The sequence below is a fragment of the Mytilus galloprovincialis genome, chromosome 13 (genome assembly GCF_965363235.1).
Source record: "Mytilus galloprovincialis chromosome 13, xbMytGall1.hap1.1, whole genome shotgun sequence".
NCBI classification, from domain to species: domain Eukaryota; kingdom Metazoa; phylum Mollusca; class Bivalvia; order Mytilida; family Mytilidae; genus Mytilus; species Mytilus galloprovincialis.
In genome coordinates this window covers 69581775-69604144 of record NC_134850.1, presented here as the reverse complement: position 1 = coordinate 69604144, position 22370 = coordinate 69581775, and the positions used below count along the sequence as shown (strand labels likewise).

Genomic DNA, 22370 nt, shown 5'->3' with positions numbered 1-22370 from the left:
TCACAGAAAACAGACCAAACAGGGAAAGTAATATAAATAATAGAACAAAGACAAATAAACGAACATAATAACACGTTATTGAGATGATAAACAACATCAGTACGCATTTGGCGGGATTTAAAAGAGGGACGAAAGATACCAAAGGGACAGTCAAACTCATAAATCTAAAACAAACTGACAACGCAATGGCTAAAATGAAAAAGACCCCAAAGGGACAGTCAAACTCATAAATCTAAAACAAACTGACAACGCCATGGCTAAAAATGAAAAAGACAAACAAACAACAGCACACACGACACAACATAGAAAACTAAAGAATAAACAACACGAACCCCACCAAAAAACTAGGGGTGATCTCAGGTGCTCCGGAAGGGTAAACAGATCCTTCTCCACATGCGGCACCCTTCGTGTTGCTAAAATGTTTTCGCACGATCATCCCCCTTACTATAAACTGCAACAGTGTTATACCTGTAAGACATTATAACAAAAAGCTATACAAATCCATTCAAAGGGATTGATTGGTCAGATCAGTACTAATTACAAAAAGATTTGCCATACAAAATAAAAAAGATTTTGTACTATTCACAGTAAACTACTAAAACTTGATTAAATACAGTTACTATACTATGAGCGTTGTCTGAAAGTTCAATACTTAAACTTTTGAATATACATTTTTAATTGCTTTTACCCTTGAAAAAAATCATTTACATTTTGTTTTGTTTCAAATTTATTTGGTTAGTGTAACAAGTATTATCAACTGTCATGATATTAGTACAATTTTGGTACATTTTGACTATTGTAGTGTGAAAATAGAAGTAATAAAGAATTAAAATTTTAAAGATAAGGAGTGAACTTTATAATTGAAAAGTACTAAAATGAAGTTTAACAATACTTTCGGTTTTTTCTTCTTTAGATGTCAAAGTAGATGTCACTTTCAACAATTGTATCAAATTGTTTAAATACCAGCTGTTTTTTTAATTTTAATTTTAAATTTTAATTTGAAATAACTCAAAAATGTGTGGGTCAGTTCCTCAAGAATAATAAAGTTTAGATAAGTTCTTTTGTTTTGTATTATAATCAGAAAGTAAATATATAATTGGCATGCTTTGTTTGTTTACTTTTCTAATTGCGAAAAAGTTGGTCAAGTATTCTTAAGGACTTTAATTGCAATCTCTTTAAATACTTTTGGTTAATTGCACAAAAAGAACTTTCCATAAATGAAAGATAAAGGCAATTTTAAGTGGTATCAGATAAAAAGTACATTGGTGGGTTTTTTCTTAGTCAACATTCCTTTCATATATTAATGTTTACAGCTTACAAAAAAGGTTATATTGACATTCAAATATTGTTTCATTAATTAAAGGGAAAACAAAATTTCTCATTTAGTCCATAAGAAAGAAGTCCAACTCGTAAGTATTCCATTAAAGACATTACAAATTCAAACGTTCATTAATTTCATTTATTCATTTTACATATCATCTATTTCTAATATGCTTTTATAAATAGTTGTTTTTCTCACCTTTTACTATTATATGGACATTTATATAAATAATGCCTTTTTAACTCCTCAGTTCAAATGTGAGGAAAATATAGTTAAAAAATTGTTTTTGTTTTGGAATTTCAAAATTTTGAAAAATCGAAAAACAAATTCCATAATGCATGTTTATTTTTCAATATAGTCAATATAATATCCTGAAACTTATAACAATGATTAAAAGACATTGAGCTTTTTTTTATTTATATTTTATGTAATAAATCCATTTTTCCATTACGCGACTATGACTCTGAGAGGGCGATTCATTATTAATATAAACATATGAATAGGTTTCGTGTTTGCAGATGAGATAAATATCCAACAAAGTCAAACTTTCTGTTAGGCTAGTATGACATAGCTAAGATAATAAAACGGTAAAATTCTAACTTAAAAACCATGTGTTATGTTAAGGTGAATATGTTCATGTGTGAAGATGGATTGGACAGTCAACGATAAACATACATTTGTCCTAAAAGAGGGACGAAAGATACCAAAGGGACAGTCAAACTCATAAATCGAAAATAAACAAACAACGCCATGGCTGAAAATGAAAAGGACAAACAGACAAACAATAGTTCACATGACACAACATAGAAAACTAAAGAATAAACAACACGAATATCACCAAAAACTAGGGTGATCTCAGGTGCTCTGGAAGGGTAAGTAGATCCTGCTCCACATGTGGCACCCGTCGTGTTGCTTATGTGATAACAAATCCGGATAATAGTCTATTCCAGTAGGTCACATTCATGAAAGGGAAGGGGATTGTAGTATAGACCTAAACTATTCAATGTATATAAGAGAATCAATTATTTTTAATAATGTAATTTTGAAAGAAAAAAAACATTATAAATAATTTAGAATCGATCTCACCAAGATCATTGTGGCACACTATTGCTTAGACATTTGCTCGGCTGTGATTAATTTATATTTATTGTAAAATAGATTGTTGAACCGTTTTCAAATAACTATCACTTTTTCATCAAAAGAATGTTCAATGGATTACCGGGTTAAATATGAGAAAATATAAAGCATTGAAAACACAGTGCACTGAAACAGAGTCGTGTCAACATTTCTTTACAAGTTGCTTATTTTGGATATTCTGTTAATTAGAGACAATAGTTATTAAATAATGGTCAAATGTCACAAATCCATTTAAAGATAGAAGTCTTTAAAAAAAAAATCACTGAATTAATTGAATGAACTCCGGAAAAGCAAGCCCTGATACATGTATCAAGAGATAACAATGATTGTTCTTATCATGCATATGATATTTTTCACTTGAAGTGTACCAATCAACAACTCAATTATAAATGCGGCAAGGGGTAAAATTTGCAATGACCTAATAACTTTATTTTTTTTTATGGTTAATGTCTATTCTAGGGCGTGAAGATAGTGACTAACGTAAAGCAATGAATTCACAGTTGTGGTTCCTGTGTATGGCTGTTGTTTGTTTAACTTGCAGGACAAGTGCCTACGGTAAGTAAAGACAACACATGGTGGAAAAATTGATATTTGATAAAAATATCAGTGGTATTCAAACCCTTTGTTGACAGCATGATCAATATTATCTTGTAAAAGCACTGTTCACAATAAAATGGTGCTTGAATTAAGTCTGCACAAAAAATCCTCGAAAAGCAGTGGCTTTAATATATAAACGTATACAATAAGACAGAAACAAAACAATTTAAAAGCCACATTCAAATAACTGGCGCAATGCTTTAATATAAAATGATTGTTTGATTGATTCTTTGTGTTGAATGCCACTTTCATCACAATTGTTTTTTGTGGTGGTTAGATGGGGGAGTTCAGAATGCCTGGAGAGACACATCGATCCTAGTCATCATATAATCAATTTAGGTTGGAGTCGAATGCACCTGCCACTTGCGTGGCTCCAATTAACATAATGTGTATCGAAGGTATCTTTTGAATAATATCATAAGATTACAGTTAATATGACTGAGTAGTAATCATAAAATACATTCATTATAATTGCATGGATAATTAAATTTGTACAAATGCCAAAAAAATAAATACTATCAATGACAAATTATCATAGTTTCATAGATAAAAAAAAAAAAATATTGTGTGTCTTTGAAAAATAATGTCATATACTTACAATAAAACTATTTGAGTTGGCAATTTAAATATACTAGTTACATCATGTTAAAAAACAAGTTTTAATACTTTCACAATTAAAATATGTTATTAAACGTAAATGATAATAATTAAATTTTTTTTATTTTTTTTTCGAATAGATTCTTGCAAAGACATATACTTGGCCGACAACCGGAACTCAAATGGAAATTACGTCATTCATCACAATGGAAACGCAATCAACGTGTATTGTTCATTCGAAAGTAACTATGGTTACACGTACATCTCTAAGGCATCCCACAATTCAGCTGTAGATATGAGTTTGTTGTTCACAACAAGAGATTTTGCCAAAATCCGCCTCAGACGTAGCAATGGAGAACAACGAGAGGTTATCGTTGAAAATTTGTCTTCATTCAAAAGCTCGTCCACTTTATATTTTGGTTACAATGCCCATACTTCGTATCAAGGACCAGACAGTCGAAACGCAGCTTTGAAACCGTACTTATTTCTTGGTTTCTTACCTGAGAGTTTAGTTAGAAACTATGGCACACAAGGGTTTCGCGCAGCTGGAAAGGACTTTACGTTTTCAAATTGTGATGCCAATCCGAACAGTTATATCACATTTTATTATAATCCAAACAACGCATCACCTGGAAGATTAGGGGATTCCAATAGTTTCATGACGGGATGGATCGATTCGTCAACAGTATTGTCAACGAACAACCACATGGATACCGATTTCTACTTTGACTGGGAAATGCACATGGGTGGATGTGGTGGTTTCATGACCTCCCATTATTTGTCAAACAGCAGAGCGGCACTTGGATTACCTTTTAGTATGCATATAAATTAATAATAAAAGGTTCTCAAACATAGATATTTTAGCATAGATAACTAAGTAATTAAGTAAAAAAATAATTGAATCATTATATTTCGTGATTATATAAAATGTTCTGATCCCCCTCTAATAAGCAATTTAATATTATGAAAATATAGTTTGCCATTACTTGAGTTGCGAACAGCGACTTTTATTCATATGAGTTCAGTTCCATAACTTATTGTTTTTTGTTCAGGCATACAACCATGTGACGGTGTAATTTGTCAAAATGGTGGAAGTTGTGTTGCGTCCGGGTCATCTGGCAAGTGCAGCTGTACAGGGAATTACTTCGGAGACAGATGTGAAAATCGTAAGAAATTATTTTTGAACTTTCATCAGTTATAATAGTAAGATATAAAAAAGAAGATTAAAAATAAAAAGACCTTGGTGATAAATTAGTGAAAAAAATAAGAAAAATAAGGATTCAAGAGACCATTACACGACCATGATGTTTTTAAGGCGATTAGAAATAGGAACAATAATGATGGTCACAAAATCCAATCTAGATAACATATACATATGGTGATGATTACTTTACATCTTAACCTGTATTAAGATGAAGTAAATGACATTAAAAACATGAGTATCTGATATTTATATGCTCTTACAAGATTTATACAATGTTCCGATTTTTTCTTTTTTTTCCCCCTAGAGAAGTTGAAGATTCTTCTGGCAATATTCAGACATCAATTCTAATCATACAAACACTCGATGTAGAAATAGTACAAAACTTTCTTATTCGAATAAGTTTCTTTCGATGTTATTTATTTGAGGTTTTTGTCCTTTACAGTGAACGGTAGTTGGACCGACTGGTCTAGTTGGGAAATCTGTTCTGTTGAATGTGGAGGAGGAACACAATCCAGTGGACGTACTTGTACTAATCCACAACCTGTTGGAACTGGTGTAACATGTAGTGGACTATCATCACAATCAAGGTCATGCAATACTGATCCATGTCCAGGTATAAATAATTTTCTATGAACATTTTATGTGTTAGTAAATTCTACACCTTTATAAGTATAATGTATTTTGGGCATTTATTTCAAATTTTTTGCCTTATAAAAGAAGTAAACCATCTTCGTAAATACTTGATATTAGCTGAAAAAATAGGGTAATATTTTTGAATAGTTTTATGTATGGCATACTCTTCATTATGATTTTATATTTTGTGCTATGTATTAGAGTGATTTAATGAATTTTAATGTCGTTAACATTTTTATTTCGTGTGTGTTTGTGGAATATGGTGCATGCAAAATTAATTTGTCAAACAAAGTATATATACTATAAGCTGTACTTACTTCCATTATTGTTAAGATATAAAAACACATTGAGACTCTACTTGTGATATCGTTGTTTTTAAGTTAATGGTGTATGGAGCGATTGGGGTGCATTTGGTACCTGTTCAGTCTCATGTGGGGGTGGTATCCGGTACTCATCCCGTCACTGTAATAATCCTGAACCTGAGCACGGAGGACTTGATTGTATTGGTGAAGATTCTAAGTCACAGTCCTGCAATATACAGGGATGTCCAGGTGCATTTAATATGATATTAAATCAATTGTATTTGGTTAAATAGATAAAACTTATGTTTTTTCAGAGTTATTAGATGAATTCGTTGAAAGAATGTTGAAGTATATGAATCATATAATGAGAGTTCAAGGAGACCTCATTGCAAATTATTAGAAATTTTAAATATTAAAGGTATGGACATTGGATAACTGATCATAGAATGTAAATATTTTGGCGGGACACATTGCACACTCTCGCTACGAGAGGTAGAAGATACCAAAAGATCATTCAAATTCACACATATAAGTAAAAATAAACTGACAACGCCAATTAATTAAAATCAATAAAAAAACAAACTTGTTATATCAAATGCAAATATAATTACTGTTACAATATTTTTAACATTTTTTTTATTCGAGCGTCACTGATAAGTCTTGTGTAGACGAAACGCGCGTCTGTCGTAAGTGAAAAATTTTAGGTCTGGTAATTATGATGAGTTTATTTGCTATAGTTGATGGCGGATGGACAGAATGGTCCGCATGGAGTGACTGTCCAGTCACCTGTATTGGCGAGGATCTAGTTAGGAGTAGATCTTGTACCAACCCTTCTCCTGAAAACAATGGAAAAGAGTGTGAAGGAAGCCAGACAGAAGTGATGTCGTGTTATCAGGCAAAATGTCCAGGTTATTCATAAGAACTTAATTAATATATAAGCAAATATAAACCCCGCCGAATTTATGCGCCTGTCAGGAGCCCCTGGTCTTTGTTAGTCTTGTATGATTTTTAATTTTAGTTTCTGTTGTATAATTCGGAGTTCAGTATGACGTCCATTATCACTGAACTAGTATACATATTTATTTAGGGGCTAGCTGAAGGACACCTCCGAGTGCCAGAGTTTCTTGCTACATTTAAGACCCATTTGTGGTCTTCGGCTGTTGTCTAATCTATGTTCGGGTTGTTGTCTCTTTGTCACATTCCCCATTTCCATTCTCAATTTTATTTTAGTTGACGCAATAAACACAATACAAATCAACTAATGATAAAGCATATGATAACGATATGAAGTGTAAAATTAGAAAAAAAAAATAAAATCTTCAAGTGGTCGGCCAATAAACCTGTTATTGCGACCTTATTTGGTACATGGTTCCTTAATCAGTGCAGTAAAACGCGAAAATGAAACAACAAACACTTAAAAAGACAAAGTAATACTATGTCATTGTTAAATTTAATCTATATTTAGAACGAATTGAAACATTAGAAGCAAGATATGATACCGTTGGGTGCGTTCATAACTTTAAGATAGAATGAATGTTGCTTGTCATCGAAGGCCATACAGTAACGCATAGTGTTATTTGCATAAGCGCAGTAGTCAGCAATTTTGTGTTGACATGAAATATCATTGATATGGTTTTTTTTTGGGTAAATCAACTGTTTAGGTTTTTTCGGTAGGTATAGAAGGTCGTATTACTAGTTAGTATTACTCTTCGAAATATTTACATAGATGTTGCTTTAAAACTTCGAAGTTGATGTAAGCGTCACTGATGAATCTAATAAAGCTAAAACGCGCGTCTGGCGCCCACAATTATAAGCCCGTTATCGTTGATGATTTTTTAAATCTATTAAATTTCATCTCTGGAAGATATTTGGATCATTAGCAAAAACAAAACCCCACATACATGTATTTTACATTTTCAAGCAATTTATTAATGACACTTTATATACAAACGAGAGGGTTTTACTCAATATCTAACAAATATGGTTACATATTTTTTAATGAGAAAAATGGCAAATTCGAGAAAAGACGTTGATAGACAACACATCGCTGATATGTCTTCTTCATCCGTCAAGTGAGAACACTCCTGAATCGCAACTTGGAAAGTTAAAAGAAGATAATAAAAGCTGAAATAGACATACATATAAATAAAGGCAACAGTACGTAGTATACCGCTGTTCGAAATTCATAAATCGATTGAGAAAAAAAAATCCGGGTTACAAACTAAAACTTAGGGAAACGCATCAAATATAAGAGGAGAACTATGACACAACAGAAACACAACATTTAAATGTAACACACACAGAAACGAACTATACATAAGGTAACAATGGCCATTTTCCTGACTTGGTACAGGACATTTTAAGAACAAATGGTGGGTTGAACCTGGTTTTTTAGCATGCCAAACCTCCCGCTTCAATGGCAATGTTAAATTTAACATTAAAATGACAACACTACATGACAGGACTTCAATACTAATAAATGGGAGAAAATATAGGACATACACTTAATTGTGATTGCCATATTACTTGTTAAATTGAATGAGAATAGATCTCGTATGATTTCACAAAGTCATATTGGTTCTTCTTTTTACGACAGTGAATGGAGGATTCACAAGTTGGACATCATGGTCAAGCTGTCCGGAAACATGCAATGATGAAACTCTAAATCGGACCAGATCCTGCACAAACCCAGAACCTGATAACAATGGAAAAGATTGCGAGGGAATTGGTATAGAATTCATCACTTGTCTTACAGCAAAATGTCCAGGTAACTACCAAAACTTTTTAAACATTGCTTAATTGTTTAAAACGGTTTTCATGACTTATCGTCTTCATGAACGCTCAAAGAACCAAAACATTCGAAGTGCTTAGAGGTGTTAATTTTAGTGATATCAAAGAAATTGATTCGATATTGAAATTCTAAATTATTCTATTAATTTGTTTCTCTATTCATGTTATTAAGTGTATTCTTAGTTCTTTGATTAAATATTGAAACTTAGTAAAACATATAGAAATGCAGCTTGGTTTCCAAACAGCAACCACACTTTAAAGAGGAACAATTTCCAGTCTAAAAAACTGTATGTTCAGCTTACTGAAAGAAACTACGTTCATTTAAGTAAGCTAGACAAATAACAATTAATGTAAAGAATTCCATATTATTACTATTGTATAGTGAATGGCGAATGGGTAGAATGGTCCGCATGGAGTGACTGTCCATTTACCTGCAGTGGTGAGGATTTAATTAGGAGTAGATCTTGTACCAACCCTTCTCCTGAAAACAATGGAAAAGAGTGTGAAGGAAGTAACTCAGACGTGATGTTGTGTTATACGGCAAAATGCCCAGGTCAGACATTAATTGAAAAGAAAACTGTTATCATAAAAAGCAAAATTGATGACAACAACAAAAATAATGACGATAGTGATGAAATGAGATAAAGTATGATAGTACCAGAAAGCAGCTAACTTATATATTCATATGAAATAGCATTGACATGTTGAATGTTTTCATACATTTGCTTTTTATAGGTCATTATCCTCAATTATACTAGTAGTACTTGAATATAAATGTCTGAAATAAAATCTATGGTTCAATTATCACAGGCGACAAATAATGATAGTCTGAATTCCCGAAGATATCAAAATCAGAGGGTTTTCATTGCAACTGCAATATGAAAGCATTTTCAAATGTCATTTAACCTTATTTTATTTCACGTTCATATTATATTACAATCAATTGAATATTGATTACAAAAAAAAAAAACATTTATACCGATATAAAACTAATGCTTTGAAATTTCAAAGTAACAAAGGCTAATAAATTATTAATAATACAGAAATCTATTAATTCAAATATAATGTTGTTGGTGGGTAAATATTTTCTGCTAGCTATGCTTCATCCGTAAAGGAAGAATAGTCTCTATAGAAAAAGAAAGTAAACTGTTTAAATGCAAACCTTTGATTCCTTGCTCAGCTGTGTCTGTACTTTTTGTCACGTGTGGTTTAGAAATTTGAATTGCTATTTAACGGGTTAAATGGAAGTGAGACGAGACATCATACGCTCTTATTTGTGTACCTTTTATAGTTGATGTGTTTCCCTTGCTTTTGTAACCCGGATTTGTTTTCTCTCAACCGATGTAGGACTTTTGATCAGCGGTATACTACTGTTGCCCTATCTATCTGTCAACATGTTGATATCTTTTTTCTGATAGTGAATGGACTATGGTCAACTTGGACTTCATGGACAAGCTGTCCGAAAACGTGTAATGATGAATATCTAAATCGAACAAGATCCTGCTCAAATCCGGCTCCCGAAAACGAGGGAACAGATTGTCAAGGAAATGATACAGAGTTCATGTCTTGTCACACTGGAAAATGTCCAGGTAAATTGCAAAAATATTAATTGTTTACTCTTCTATGCACTTACTTTTCATTTATTACTCAAGTAGTCTTGAATAAATTGCAAAGATACATGTGTGTGACCTAAATGGGTCATCATGAGCTACTTATTTAAAACCAACCATAAAACTACAAATTCAAAAATCAAATAGTTTTTAACATTTAAGTGAATGGTGGATGGACCGAATGGTCAGTCTGGAGTGATTGTCCAGAAAATTGTAATGATGAGGACCTTATCAGGACTAGATCCTGCACAAATCCTTCTCCAGAAAATAACGGAAAAACTTGTGAAGGAGGCAATTCGGATACAATGTCATGCTACACGGCAAAATGTCCAGGTACGATATTACATAATGCAAAGGTTTTATTTATCATCAATTATGATATGATGTGCTTCTTTTGCTTTGTAAACATCACCGTGATAAAATTCTCTATATATCTATACTTAGCGCAGACTCAGAGATACATATAATAATGGATGTTACTAATGCTTTGGATAAAAATCGAATATCATGGGCCAGGTCATGTGTAAATTTCCAACAAATCTATGGCTTCCATGAAATATTTCTTACGTAATTATTTGTAAGGACAATATTAAGGTTAAAAAATAATGGAATTACAATGTTGATCGTGATGATCAATGTCTACTTTCCATGTAAAAATGTCCCCCTTTAATGCATCAATCTATCGATGATGGAGATGTTTACCCAAATCGGTAATTAATTTAAATGGACAAAACACTGTATATTAGAATTAACGTATGTCTGCATGGTACGATTATTTTTTTTACATATTTTGACAGTTGATGGAAACTGGACAAATTGGACACCTTGGACTGAGTGTCCAGAAATCTGCGCAGATGAACATCTAAAGAGAACACGAGTGTGCTCAAACCCTATTCCAGAAAACAATGGCAACGAATGTATGGGAAATGATACAGATTTCATGTCATGTCACGCAGCAAAATGTCCAGGTAAATTTATCTGTATAGTATTCTTACAAATTATATGATATGAAAACTAGGAATTTTAGTATGAGTGTCAATTAAACAAGAATCCACTGATGAATATCTCTTTGATTCTTTAATGAGAATTCAAGGAGACCTCATTGCAAATTATTAGAAATTTTAAATATAAAAGGTATGGACATTGGATAACTGTTAATAAAATGTAAATATTTTGGCGGGATAAGTCAGCAGTGTATATTTTGGCGGGATAAGTCAGCAGTGTACATTCTGGCTACGACAGGTAGAAGATACCAAAAGATCATTCAAATTCACTCATATAAGTAAAAATAAACTGACAACGCCAATTAATGAAAATCAATAAAAAAACAAACTTGTAAGATCAAATGCAAATATAATTAATGGTACAATGTTTTTAACATTTTTTATTCGAGCGTCACTGATGAGTCTTGTGTAGACGAAACGCGCGTCTGTCGTAAGTGAAAAATTTTAGGTCTCGTAATTATGATGAGTTTATTTGCTATAGTTGATGGCGGATGGACAGAATGGTCCGCATGGAGTGACTGTCCAGTTACTTGTAGTGGCGAGGATCTAGTTAGGAGTAGATTTTGTACCAACCCTTCTCCTGAAAACAATGGAAAAGAGTGTGAAGGAAGCAAGACAGAAGTAATGTCGTGTTATCAGGCAAAATGTCCAGGTTATTCATAAGAACTTAATTAATATATAAGCAAATATAAACCCCGCCGAATTTATGCGCCTGTCCCAAGTCAGGAGCCCCTTGTCTTTGTTAGTCTTGTATGATTTTTAATTTTAGTTTCTGTTGTATAATTGGGAGTTTAGTATGACGTCCATTATCACTGAACTAGTATACATATTTGTTTTGGGGCTAGCTGTAGGACACCTCCGAGTGCGAGAGTTTTTTGCTACATTTAAGACAATTTGTGGTTTTCGGCTGTTGTCTGCTTTATGTTCGGGTTGTTGTCTCTTTGACACATTTCCTATTTCCATTCTCAATTTTATTTTGACTGACGCAATAAACACAATACAAATCAACTAATGATAAAGCATATGATAACGATATAAAGTATAAAATTAGAAAAAAGAAAATCTTCAAGTGGTCGGCGAATGAACCTGCTATTGCGACCTTATTTGGTACATGGTTCCTTAATCAGTGCAGTAAAACGCGAAAATGAAACAACAAACACTTAAAAAGACAAAGTGATACTATGTCATTGTTAAATTTAATCTATATTTGGAAACGAATTGAAACATTAGGAGCAAGATATGATACCGTTGGGTGCGTTTATAACTTTAAGATAGGATGAATGTTGCTTGTCATCGAAGGCCATACAGTAACGCATAGTGTTATTTGCAGTAGTCAGCAATTTTGTGTTGACATGAAATATCATTGATATGTTGTTTTTTTGGTTATATCAACTGTTTAGGTTTTTTCGGTAGGTATATAATGTCGTATTACTAGTTAGTATTACTCTTCGAAATCTTTACATAGATGTTGCTTTACAACTTCGAAGTTGATGTAAGCGTCACTGATGAATATAATAAAGCTGAAACGCGCGTCTGGCGCCCACAATTATAAGCCCGTTATCGTTGATGATTTTTAAAATCTATTCAATTTCATCTCTGGAAGATATTTGGATCATTAGCAAAAAAAAAAAAAAAAAAAACCAACATACATGTATTTTATATTTTCAAGCAATTTATTAATGACACTTTATATACACACGAGAGGGTTTTACTCAATATTTAACAAATATGGTTACATATTTTTAATGAGAAAAATGGCAAATTCGAGAAAAGACGTTGATAGGTAAGGCATCGCTGATATGTCTTCTTCATCCGTCAAGTGAGAACACTCCTGAATCACAACTTAGAAAGTTAACAGAAGATAATAAAAGCTGAAATAGACATACATATAAATAAAGGCAACAGTACGTAGTATACCGCTGTTCGAAATTCATAAATCGATTGAGAAAAAAAACAAATCCGGGTTACAAACTAAAACTTAGGCAAACGCATCAAATATAAGAGGAGAACAATGACACAACAGAAACACAACATTAAAATGTAACACACACAGAAACAAACTTGATGTAACAATGGCCATTTACCTGACTTGGTACAGGACATTTTAAGAACAAATGGTGGGTTGAACCTGTTTTTGTAGCATGCCAAACCTTCTGCTTTAATGGCAATGTTAAATATAACATTAAAATAACAACATTACATGACAGGACTACAATACATTCAAATAAATGGGAGAAAATATAGGACATACAATTAATTGTGATTGTCATATTACTTGTTAAATTTGAATGAGAATAGATCTCGTATGATTTCACAAGGTCATATTGGTTCTTCTTTTTACGACAGTGAATGGAGGATTGACAAGTTGGACATCATGGTCAAGCTGTCCGGAAACATGCAATGATGAAACTTTAAATCGGACCAGATCCTGCACAAACCCAAAACCTGATAACAATGGAAAAGATTGCGAGGGAATTGATATAGAATTCATCACTTGTCTTACAGTAAAATGTCCAGGTAACTAGCAAAACTTTTTGCTTAATTGTTTAAAGCGGTTTTCATGACTTATCGTCTTCATGAACGCTCAAAGAACCAAAACATTCCAAGTGCTTAGAGGTGTTAATTTTAGTGACATCAAAGAAATTGATTCGATATTGAAATTCTAAAATATTCTATTAATTTGTTTCTCTATTCATGTTATAAAGTGTATTCCTAGTTCTTGGTTTAAATTTTGAAACTTAGTAAAACATATAGAAATGCAGTTTGGTTTCCAAACAGAAACTACACTTTAAAGAGGAACAATTTCCAATCTTAAAAAAACTGTATGTACAGCTTACTGAAATAAAGAAAACTACTTTCATTTAAGTAAACTAGACAAATAACAATTAATGTAAAGAATTGCATATTTTTACTATTGTATAGTGAATGGCGAATGGGTAGAATGGTCCGCATGGAGTGACTGTCCATTTACCTGCAGTGGTGAGGATTTAATCAGGAGTAGATCTTGTACCAACCCTTCTCCTGAAAACAATGGAAAAGAGTGCGAAGGAAGTAACTCAGACGTGATGTCGTGTTATACGGCAAAATGTCCAGGTCAGATATTAATTGAAATGAAAAATGATATCATAAAAAGCAAAATTGATAAGAACAACAAAAATAATGATGATGATAGTGATAAAACGAGATATAGTATGATAGTACCAGAAAGCAGCTAACTTATATATTCATATGAAATAGCATTGATATGTTAAATGTTTTCATACATTTGCTTTTTATAGGTCATCGTCCTCAATTATACTAGTAGTACTTGAATATAAATGTCTGAAATAAAATCTATGGTTCAATTATCACAGGCGACAAATAATGATAGTCTGAATTCCCGAAGATATAAAATTCAGAGGGATCGCAATATGAAAGTATTTTCAAATGTCATTTAACCTTATTTTATTTCACGTTCATATTACATTACAATCAATTGAATATTGATTACAAAAAAAAAAACAAAACATTTATACCGATATAAAACTAATGCTTTGAAACTTCAAAGTAACATGGGCTAATAAATTTTTAATAATACAGAAATCTATTAATTCAAATGTAGTGTAGTTGGTGGGTAAATATTTTCTGCTAGTTATGCTTCATCCGTAAAGGAAGAGCAGTCTCGATAGAAAAAGAAAGTAAACTTTTTAAATGGAAAGCTTTGATTCCTTGCTCAGCTATGACTGTACTTTTTGTCATGTTTGGTTTAGACATTTTGATTGCTATTTAACGGTTTAAATGGAAGTGAGACGAGACATCGTACGCTCTTATATATAATTATTTATGTACCTCTTATAGTTGATGTGTTTCCATCGCTTTTGTAACCCGGATTTGTTTTCTCTCAACCGATGTATGACTTTTGATCAGCGGTATACTACTGTTGCCCCTATCTATCTGTCAACATGTTGATATTTTTTTTCTGATAGTGAATTGACAATGGTCAACATGGACTTCAAGCTGTCCGAAAACGTGTAATGATGAATATCTAAATCGAACAAGATCCTGCTCAAATCCTGCTCCCGAAAACGAGGGAACAGATTGTCAAGGAAATGATACAGAGTTCATGTCTTGTCACACTGCAAAATGTCCAGGTAAATTGCAAAAATGTTAATTGTTTACTCTTCTATGCACTTACTTTTCATTTATTACTCTAGTAGTCTTGAATAAATTATAATAAATAATAAGATACATGTGTGTGACCTAAATGGGTCATCGTGAGCTACTTATTTAATCCCAACCATAAAACTACAAATTCAAAAATCAAATATTTTTTTACATTAAAGTGAATGGTGGATGGACCGAATGGTCAGTCTGGAGTGATTGTCCAGAAAATTGTAATGATGATGACCTTATCAGGACTAGATCCTGCACAAATCCTTCTCCAGAAAATAACGGAAAAACTTGTGAAGGAAGCAATTCGGATACAATGTCATGCTACACGGCAAAATGTCCAGGTACGATAATACAAAATGCAAAGGTTTTATTTATCATTAATTACGATATGATCAGTGGGATTTCCAGTGACACTAGAACAATAGAAAAATCACTCTTCTTATGAAAGAGATAGAAAAGGTAGAAAAAAAGGAGAGACAATTTACGCATAAAAACCGATATGCATAGGGATGAATATCTCTTAAAACACAAAACTATTATATAACTTTTATACAACCACTATAAATAAAGTATATGCTAAAGCTAAATTTGTTAATATATGAATTTTTAATTGCCAAACATGCTGTTAATTGAACAATCTATTGTTCAACATAGGGGTGTGTAAAAAACTGCCAGATTTGACTGCATATTTTTCTTTTTTTTTGAAAAAAATATATATCAAACCTTAATAATGCAGCTTTCTTAGTATCCAATTTTTAACGTGTTCCGAAATGTAGTTTCGTCACAAGAATTTTTCAAAGTTAGGTCATTTTGTCTATATGAATGTCGGTAAAGTCGTATGATCGAGCACACCGACAAGTGTATCGTTGGGACAACTCGATATAATGTAATCAATATACGTGACAAATAACCTAATGTGAAGTTTATTAAAATCATCATAACATAATTGATCAACACATTATATTTGAAAAACATGAGTCCTATAATATAAGACTTTAAAGGTTCATATCATTTACATTCAACGTTTTTATTGGATTTTTTTTTACTACAATGTAACCTCGAGGTTAAACGTTGGTAGTAAAAAAAAATCCCAGAAAAACGTTGATTGATATTGTAAATGATATGAACCTTCGAATTCTTATAATATCGGAATAGAAAATATGTGATCCGAATTAACCATGCACGTGTATTGAAGAAGACTTTGCACTTTTATGAAGTACAGGGGGTAAGGTGTTTTTCTTAAACAATATGATCCCAAATTTGAGGAATTTTGTTGGCAATACTTTTAAAGAAACACTACAAATAGGAAAGTATATGTTAAATCTCAATGTATTATTATTATGAAAAAACCTCCCCCCTCCCCCGGTTTGGCATGTAATGGTTGAAACCTAAGGTGATTCGCATTAACTGCTTAAAAGGGGGCCCGCTTCAGTCTTTCGTCAGTGATTTAGTATATACTAGTAATAAACAAAATATTGTCTCATACTGAAAGGGGCGGCCGAGCAACCTGCACAGCCAAGCTTGTCTTGCAAAAAAGCCAAGATTTACAAAACATTTCCAACAAAAACCTTCAGTTGGGCAATCTGACTGGAATCTAATTATCTCTACTGATAAACAATGCAACACTAATGATACATTTAAGTTTTGGAAGGATTTTATTCACAAAGAATGTTTGTCATTGATGTACATTTCTATGCTCTTGTCTTTTCTGAGTTTATATTGGAAATTAAATTGTTGCATGAAAGAGTCTAGCTCCACATTCCTATGCATATGATTGTCATATGTACGTGAGAATCATTCCATAAAACATCCGTTTGATATCCTTTCAATGCCAGACACTGTATAGTGTGGAAAATCTGGCTAAACTTGTGCTGGATCAGACACTTGAATCTTACATCGTTATTGATGTTGAGCAATTAGTTTAACGGGCCATCCGGAACTGTTAGATATTATGACAGTCTTCCTTCCATACAGATCATCACTGCAAAATAATTTGAACATTCAATTAGGTGATTATAATATTATTTGGCAATCCAAAGAGAACCTGAAAATATTAGACCAACGTACGTTTGAACAGAGATGCTAAAAAAAAATCCCCCCAAAAAAACCCAGCCATTTTACTTTACAATCAAATTGAAAAAGTAGTTAGTTGCATGTCCCATCATCCTTTGGTTGTAGACCCCAGATAAATATAATCTAAATTTCGTGGCATTTTCACCACCCCCCCTTTTTTTAACTGACTTTGTTCAAGGTATAGTGGTTTTACCCCTTTTCAGATTTCAGTATGTCATGTTGTATAGATTTCATAAATTAGATGAATTTCTAGTAAGTTTCTATGATATTCTTTATCATTTGACAAAATACTATGCATCTGAATTAAATTGTTTATTACTTGAAAAAGCGCGCCTTCTTATACTTGAATTTACCTCCCATTATTTCACATAGCAACACAAATTAAAAACTGCCAATCTTTGCTGCATATCAATTTTTTTCCCCAATAAAAATATATATCATGCAACATAATCAACTTTACAAATTGGGAGAAAATCAAGGTGTTCCGACCATTGGATCGTATTTAAAAAAAAATAATGAAAGGATGGCATGATTACAAGTTTGATCCCTGACGACACTGAAAATCGAAAATTCACGCATTTACCTATCACATGATGATACGATGAGGTGATAAACTTAACAAGAAATAATTTACCTGATTCGTTATCATATTCACATTATGTTGACACGTCTTAGTTCGTTTATGCTAGCTCATTTTAAACAAGCTAAACAATTACAGCATCATCCGTTTTTTTTATACCGATTACCTCTAGTCAGAAGAGCGCACTGTTTACAGGGGAGGTAATATTTTGTCACCAGTTTGCCCACTGTGATGTGCTTCTTTTGCTTTGTAAACATCTCTATATATCTATACTTAGCGCAGACTCAGAGATACATATAATAATGAATGTTACTAATACTAAGGATAAAAATCGAATATCACGGGCCATGTGTAAATTTCAAACAAATCTATGGCTTCCTTGAATTATTTCTTACGTAATTTTTTGTAAGGACAATATTAAGGTTAAAAAAATAATGGAATTACAATGTTGATCGTGATGATCAATGTCTACGTTCCATGTAAAGATGTCCCCCTTTAATGCATCAATCTATCGATGATGGAGATGTTTACCCAAACCGGTAATTAATTCAAATGGACAAAACACTGTATGTTAGAATTAACGTATGTCTGCATGGTACGATTATTTTCTACATATTTTGACAGTTGATGGAAACTGGACAAATTGGACACGTTGGACAGAGTGTCCAGAAACCTGCGCAGATGAACATCTAAACAGAACACGAGTGTGCTCAAACCCTATTCCAGAAAACAATGGACACGAATGTATGGAAAATGATACAGATTTCATGTCATGTCACGCAGCAAAATGTCCAGGTATATCTATCCGTATAGTATTCTTACAAATGATATGATATGAAAACTAGGAATTTTAGTATGAGTGTCAATTAAACTAGAATCCACTGATGAATATCTCTTTGATTTTTCCATAATGTCCACAGGACACCAATTTGACGTAATGATGAGGGGAGCATGTAGATTTTCGCGTTGACATATTTATTTTATTCGGACTACATTACTGAGTCTCTTCAATCCAATTATCCATGTAATACTGTCTGGTCATTTATTTTAGTGTATGGAGAATGGTCATCATGGTCATCTTGGACTGATTGTCCAGACAGTTGTGACGGAGAGATATTGTCGAGGGAGAGAAATTGTACAAACCCTGTACCGACAAATGGTGGAAGGTATTGCATTGGGAATGAAACAGATACATCATCGTGTGAAGCAGTAGGATGTCAAACTAAAGGTAAAGACAAATAAGATAAGAAGAACATTTCATTTTTTGTCATTTCACTTCCTGTATGTAGACTTCATGGTACATAATTCTGTTTTGTTAAGAATGGATAACGTCTAGTTCTATTGGTACTTAAATATTGTAATAATGACAACACAGGATGTAGAAAGAGGATAGTATTTAACTGTTCTTAAAAGTCTAAGTAAAGGCGTTAAATCATTATGTTTTATGCTTCTGGATCACCTGAGATCACTATCAGTTTTTGGTTGTAATCGTATCGCTAAGTCTTCACTTTTTGTATGCTGTTGTCTCTTGGTCGTTTTTGACTTATGACTTTAATTGTTCCTTTGGTATTATTCTTTTCTTTTCCTTTTTTACTGTTCTTGAAATTATATATTGCTCATTATAGAAGGAGAAAAAAAAACAAGACCCAAATTGTTCATCATAAATCTGTTTTAAAACAATTTCATGACTGTATTTATACATTTTAGGCGAAATCTCACAAGGTACGTATTACTGTAATTTTTAAGATATACTCATATTTATATAAACCTTCCACCTGTTTCAATGGTTACCACGTACCAAAATAGCTGTTCGGAAATGGCAAATACTGTACTGCTACATAAAAAAGGAGACGTGGCACGACCTACAATGAGACAATAATCCACCAAAGTTTAAATAAAGTGATGTAAACATATATAAACAATTGCTTGACCTTAAATAATGAGAAGAACCCATAATGCACAGCTTTATTCGCGGGTATAAATCTGATTTATTTCTGGAGAACTTACAACCGCACAACTAGTGGAAACAGACAACTAACTACTAGTAACTGTTTGAATCAGTTTTGATAATGACAAGTCCTGAGTCTTATCTAAATTGATTGGTGTTTTGTTCATGTTTACTTTATAAGACTGTGACACAGCAACAAATGATATAACTGGCCGTTAATATAAAAAAAATGGTATTAAAAATTCGAATGAAACTTTTACAACATCCTAAAGATGTGTCGGGGTTGTACAGTAGTGGACCTGTGAGTTAATGGGATGGATGAGTTTCGTATCAATTTTCGTTGGTCTTACTGTGCTTAGGTTGTTGACTTGTACATTTACTTTTTGGGGTTAAATTTGTAATATGTTCTGAAAAACTGCATTTTTATAAAAAAAAAAAAACAAAAAAAAAACAACGACCTGATTTATTCATAAACAATACAAATATGAAAAACAACCACAGAAATACAGGCAAATATAAAAAGAGCGCACCTTAGAACCAATAAAACGATATCCACTTACAGTAATGAAATGCTTCACGGGTACATAAAAATAATTCAGTGCGCAGCATTTTTCAACTGTTTCGCATGAACTGAATGGTAGATCTGTAGTAATAATATTTTCACGTATTCATTAAAATTATAATTGATTGACATTATTGTTGTTTTTACCGCCACTTTCATTTCTTGGCTCTTTGTGATCACATTTTATTATACGACGAGACTGGAGAGCAAGGAGAGACCCTTCGATCCTCGGCAGGAAAACTGACAATTCAAGTCAGTTCAAATTGTAGTCGAACGAACTTGCCACGTGTGGGATTCGAACTCATAAGCCTAGTGTTAAAAATTATCAAGACAACTCGGTCAGTTTCAATATCATGAATTAACATAAATGTCATTTTGTCAATTCAATAGCATTGAAAATTTTGTTTCAAAGTTCCAAAAATCATTCGCTGAATTTGCTTATGTCTTTGAATAATCATAATATGAATAAAACTCAATACAACTCATTACACTTTCCAAATATTTTACGACTTCTCAACCAATAATCATTTGTTCTCATTACTGGCCCAATACAGTTAAGTACTTATATTTCATTTCAGACATGGGAAGTGGCGTCACGCAAATTCGCCTCAACTTGAGTCTTATGGGAATTCTAACGGCAGTAATAGCTGTGTTCAGAAGATTCTCATAGATATAAGTGCGCCACCTGCATAACTGACAGTTGTTTGTGTTATATTGTGTAGTACAACTAATTTATGACAAAGAAAAAAATTAATGACGGTCACATTTTTACTTTCATATAAAATTATCTTTAATTGATAATATTTTTTTTTATTTTTTATTTTTTTTTTTTTGTAAATTAGTTCTGTTGCGCTGTAGCTGTCATATCTTGTTTTTTTTTTATTGTACTTGCCGTTTTGAGTATTTGTGTTTTTTTTTTTCAAATTGGTTTTACTTTTTGTCATGTTAGGGTCTTGTATAGATAAAATTAGTACATGATATGAGGTTTAACCATTTTTACGGATAGTTACCTGCAGCTCTATAAGACTTTGGGTATCTGAGGAGGATTTGTTTTTGATCGGTTATTTATTTTTGTAAACTAAGAGGACATATTAATCATTTTCTGCACTATTGAAGCAAGATTTTTCATTTTCATTAAGGCAAGGGACTGATTATTCATTTTCACAAATATATTTATGATATTCGAAAACATCCAATTTTAAATGATTTGTTTATTATAAATAATACATGTATAGTCAAGTCATTATGTACCATTTAATCAAAGTTAATCATCATCCTCTGCAGCAATGAATCTTTTATATTCCTAACTGTATATACATGTATTGTATACATACATAGTATTAAAGTTTTGTAATAAGTAGCTTCTTTTAAAAGTATTGGCCAAGATATCTTGCCGAGCGGAGCGAGGCAAATTTTTTTTTGAAGGGTTTTGGAGCCAGTGAAGGCCCAAGAAGCTATAGAACAAATGATGCAAAATCATGCTTTCTGGGTGTTCCTTCAAGACCTTTTCATAATTTAAAAATGCAAGTTCTGTTTTAATAATTTTTTGCCTATATTTTGGTCTCAAAGCAAAATGTATAAATTCAGTGGAAGACTTTCTAGGTACAACATCAAAAGACCAATGTGCATGATTGGAATTCACATAGTTAAGTCTGTGGCTGCTGTTTTTTTTTAACTCATGATCAAGTTCATAACAAAATTACAAGATTACAAAAAGAATGCAACAGAATACAGAAGGGCAATCAATGAACAAAAGACAAATAAATAAGAAACATTGATCCTGAAAAATTAGGGCTATGTCTGAGGGAAAACAGAATTTGCTTCTTGCAAGGCACTCGCCGTGAAAACAATTTGATATGG

At 32.4% G+C, this 22370-nt stretch overlaps 2 protein-coding genes across 2 annotated transcripts in view; both read left to right on the top strand.

The window, feature by feature from the left end:
• The window catches only part of LOC143056190 (uncharacterized), a 54801-nt gene extending 33475 nt beyond the window's left edge, over positions 1-21326 (top strand). The window contains exons 28-40 of the mRNA XM_076229271.1: positions 3793-4467; positions 4705-4818; positions 5299-5469; positions 5870-6040; positions 6529-6699; positions 8388-8558; positions 8964-9134; positions 10000-10170; positions 10354-10524; positions 10989-11159; positions 19052-19228; positions 19708-19722; positions 21089-21326. Of these exons, the coding sequence (XP_076085386.1) occupies positions 3793-4467; positions 4705-4818; positions 5299-5469; positions 5870-6040; positions 6529-6699; positions 8388-8558; positions 8964-9134; positions 10000-10170; positions 10354-10524; positions 10989-11159; positions 19052-19228; positions 19708-19722; positions 21089-21180 (2441 nt within the window). The 3' untranslated portion in view covers positions 21181-21326. The remainder of the gene's footprint in view (positions 1-3792; positions 4468-4704; positions 4819-5298; positions 5470-5869; positions 6041-6528; positions 6700-8387; positions 8559-8963; positions 9135-9999; positions 10171-10353; positions 10525-10988; positions 11160-19051; positions 19229-19707; positions 19723-21088) is intronic.
• LOC143057725 (mucin-like protein) lies at positions 11601-15298 on the top strand. The gene is made up of 4 exons (XM_076231098.1): positions 11601-11847; positions 13542-13712; positions 14118-14288; positions 15161-15298. Exons 1-4 carry the CDS (start codon positions 11655-11657, stop codon positions 15166-15168), a joined length of 543 nt encoding a protein of 180 aa, XP_076087213.1. The 5' UTR covers positions 11601-11654; the 3' UTR covers positions 15169-15298.
• Positions 21327-22370: the final 1044 nt, after the last annotated feature.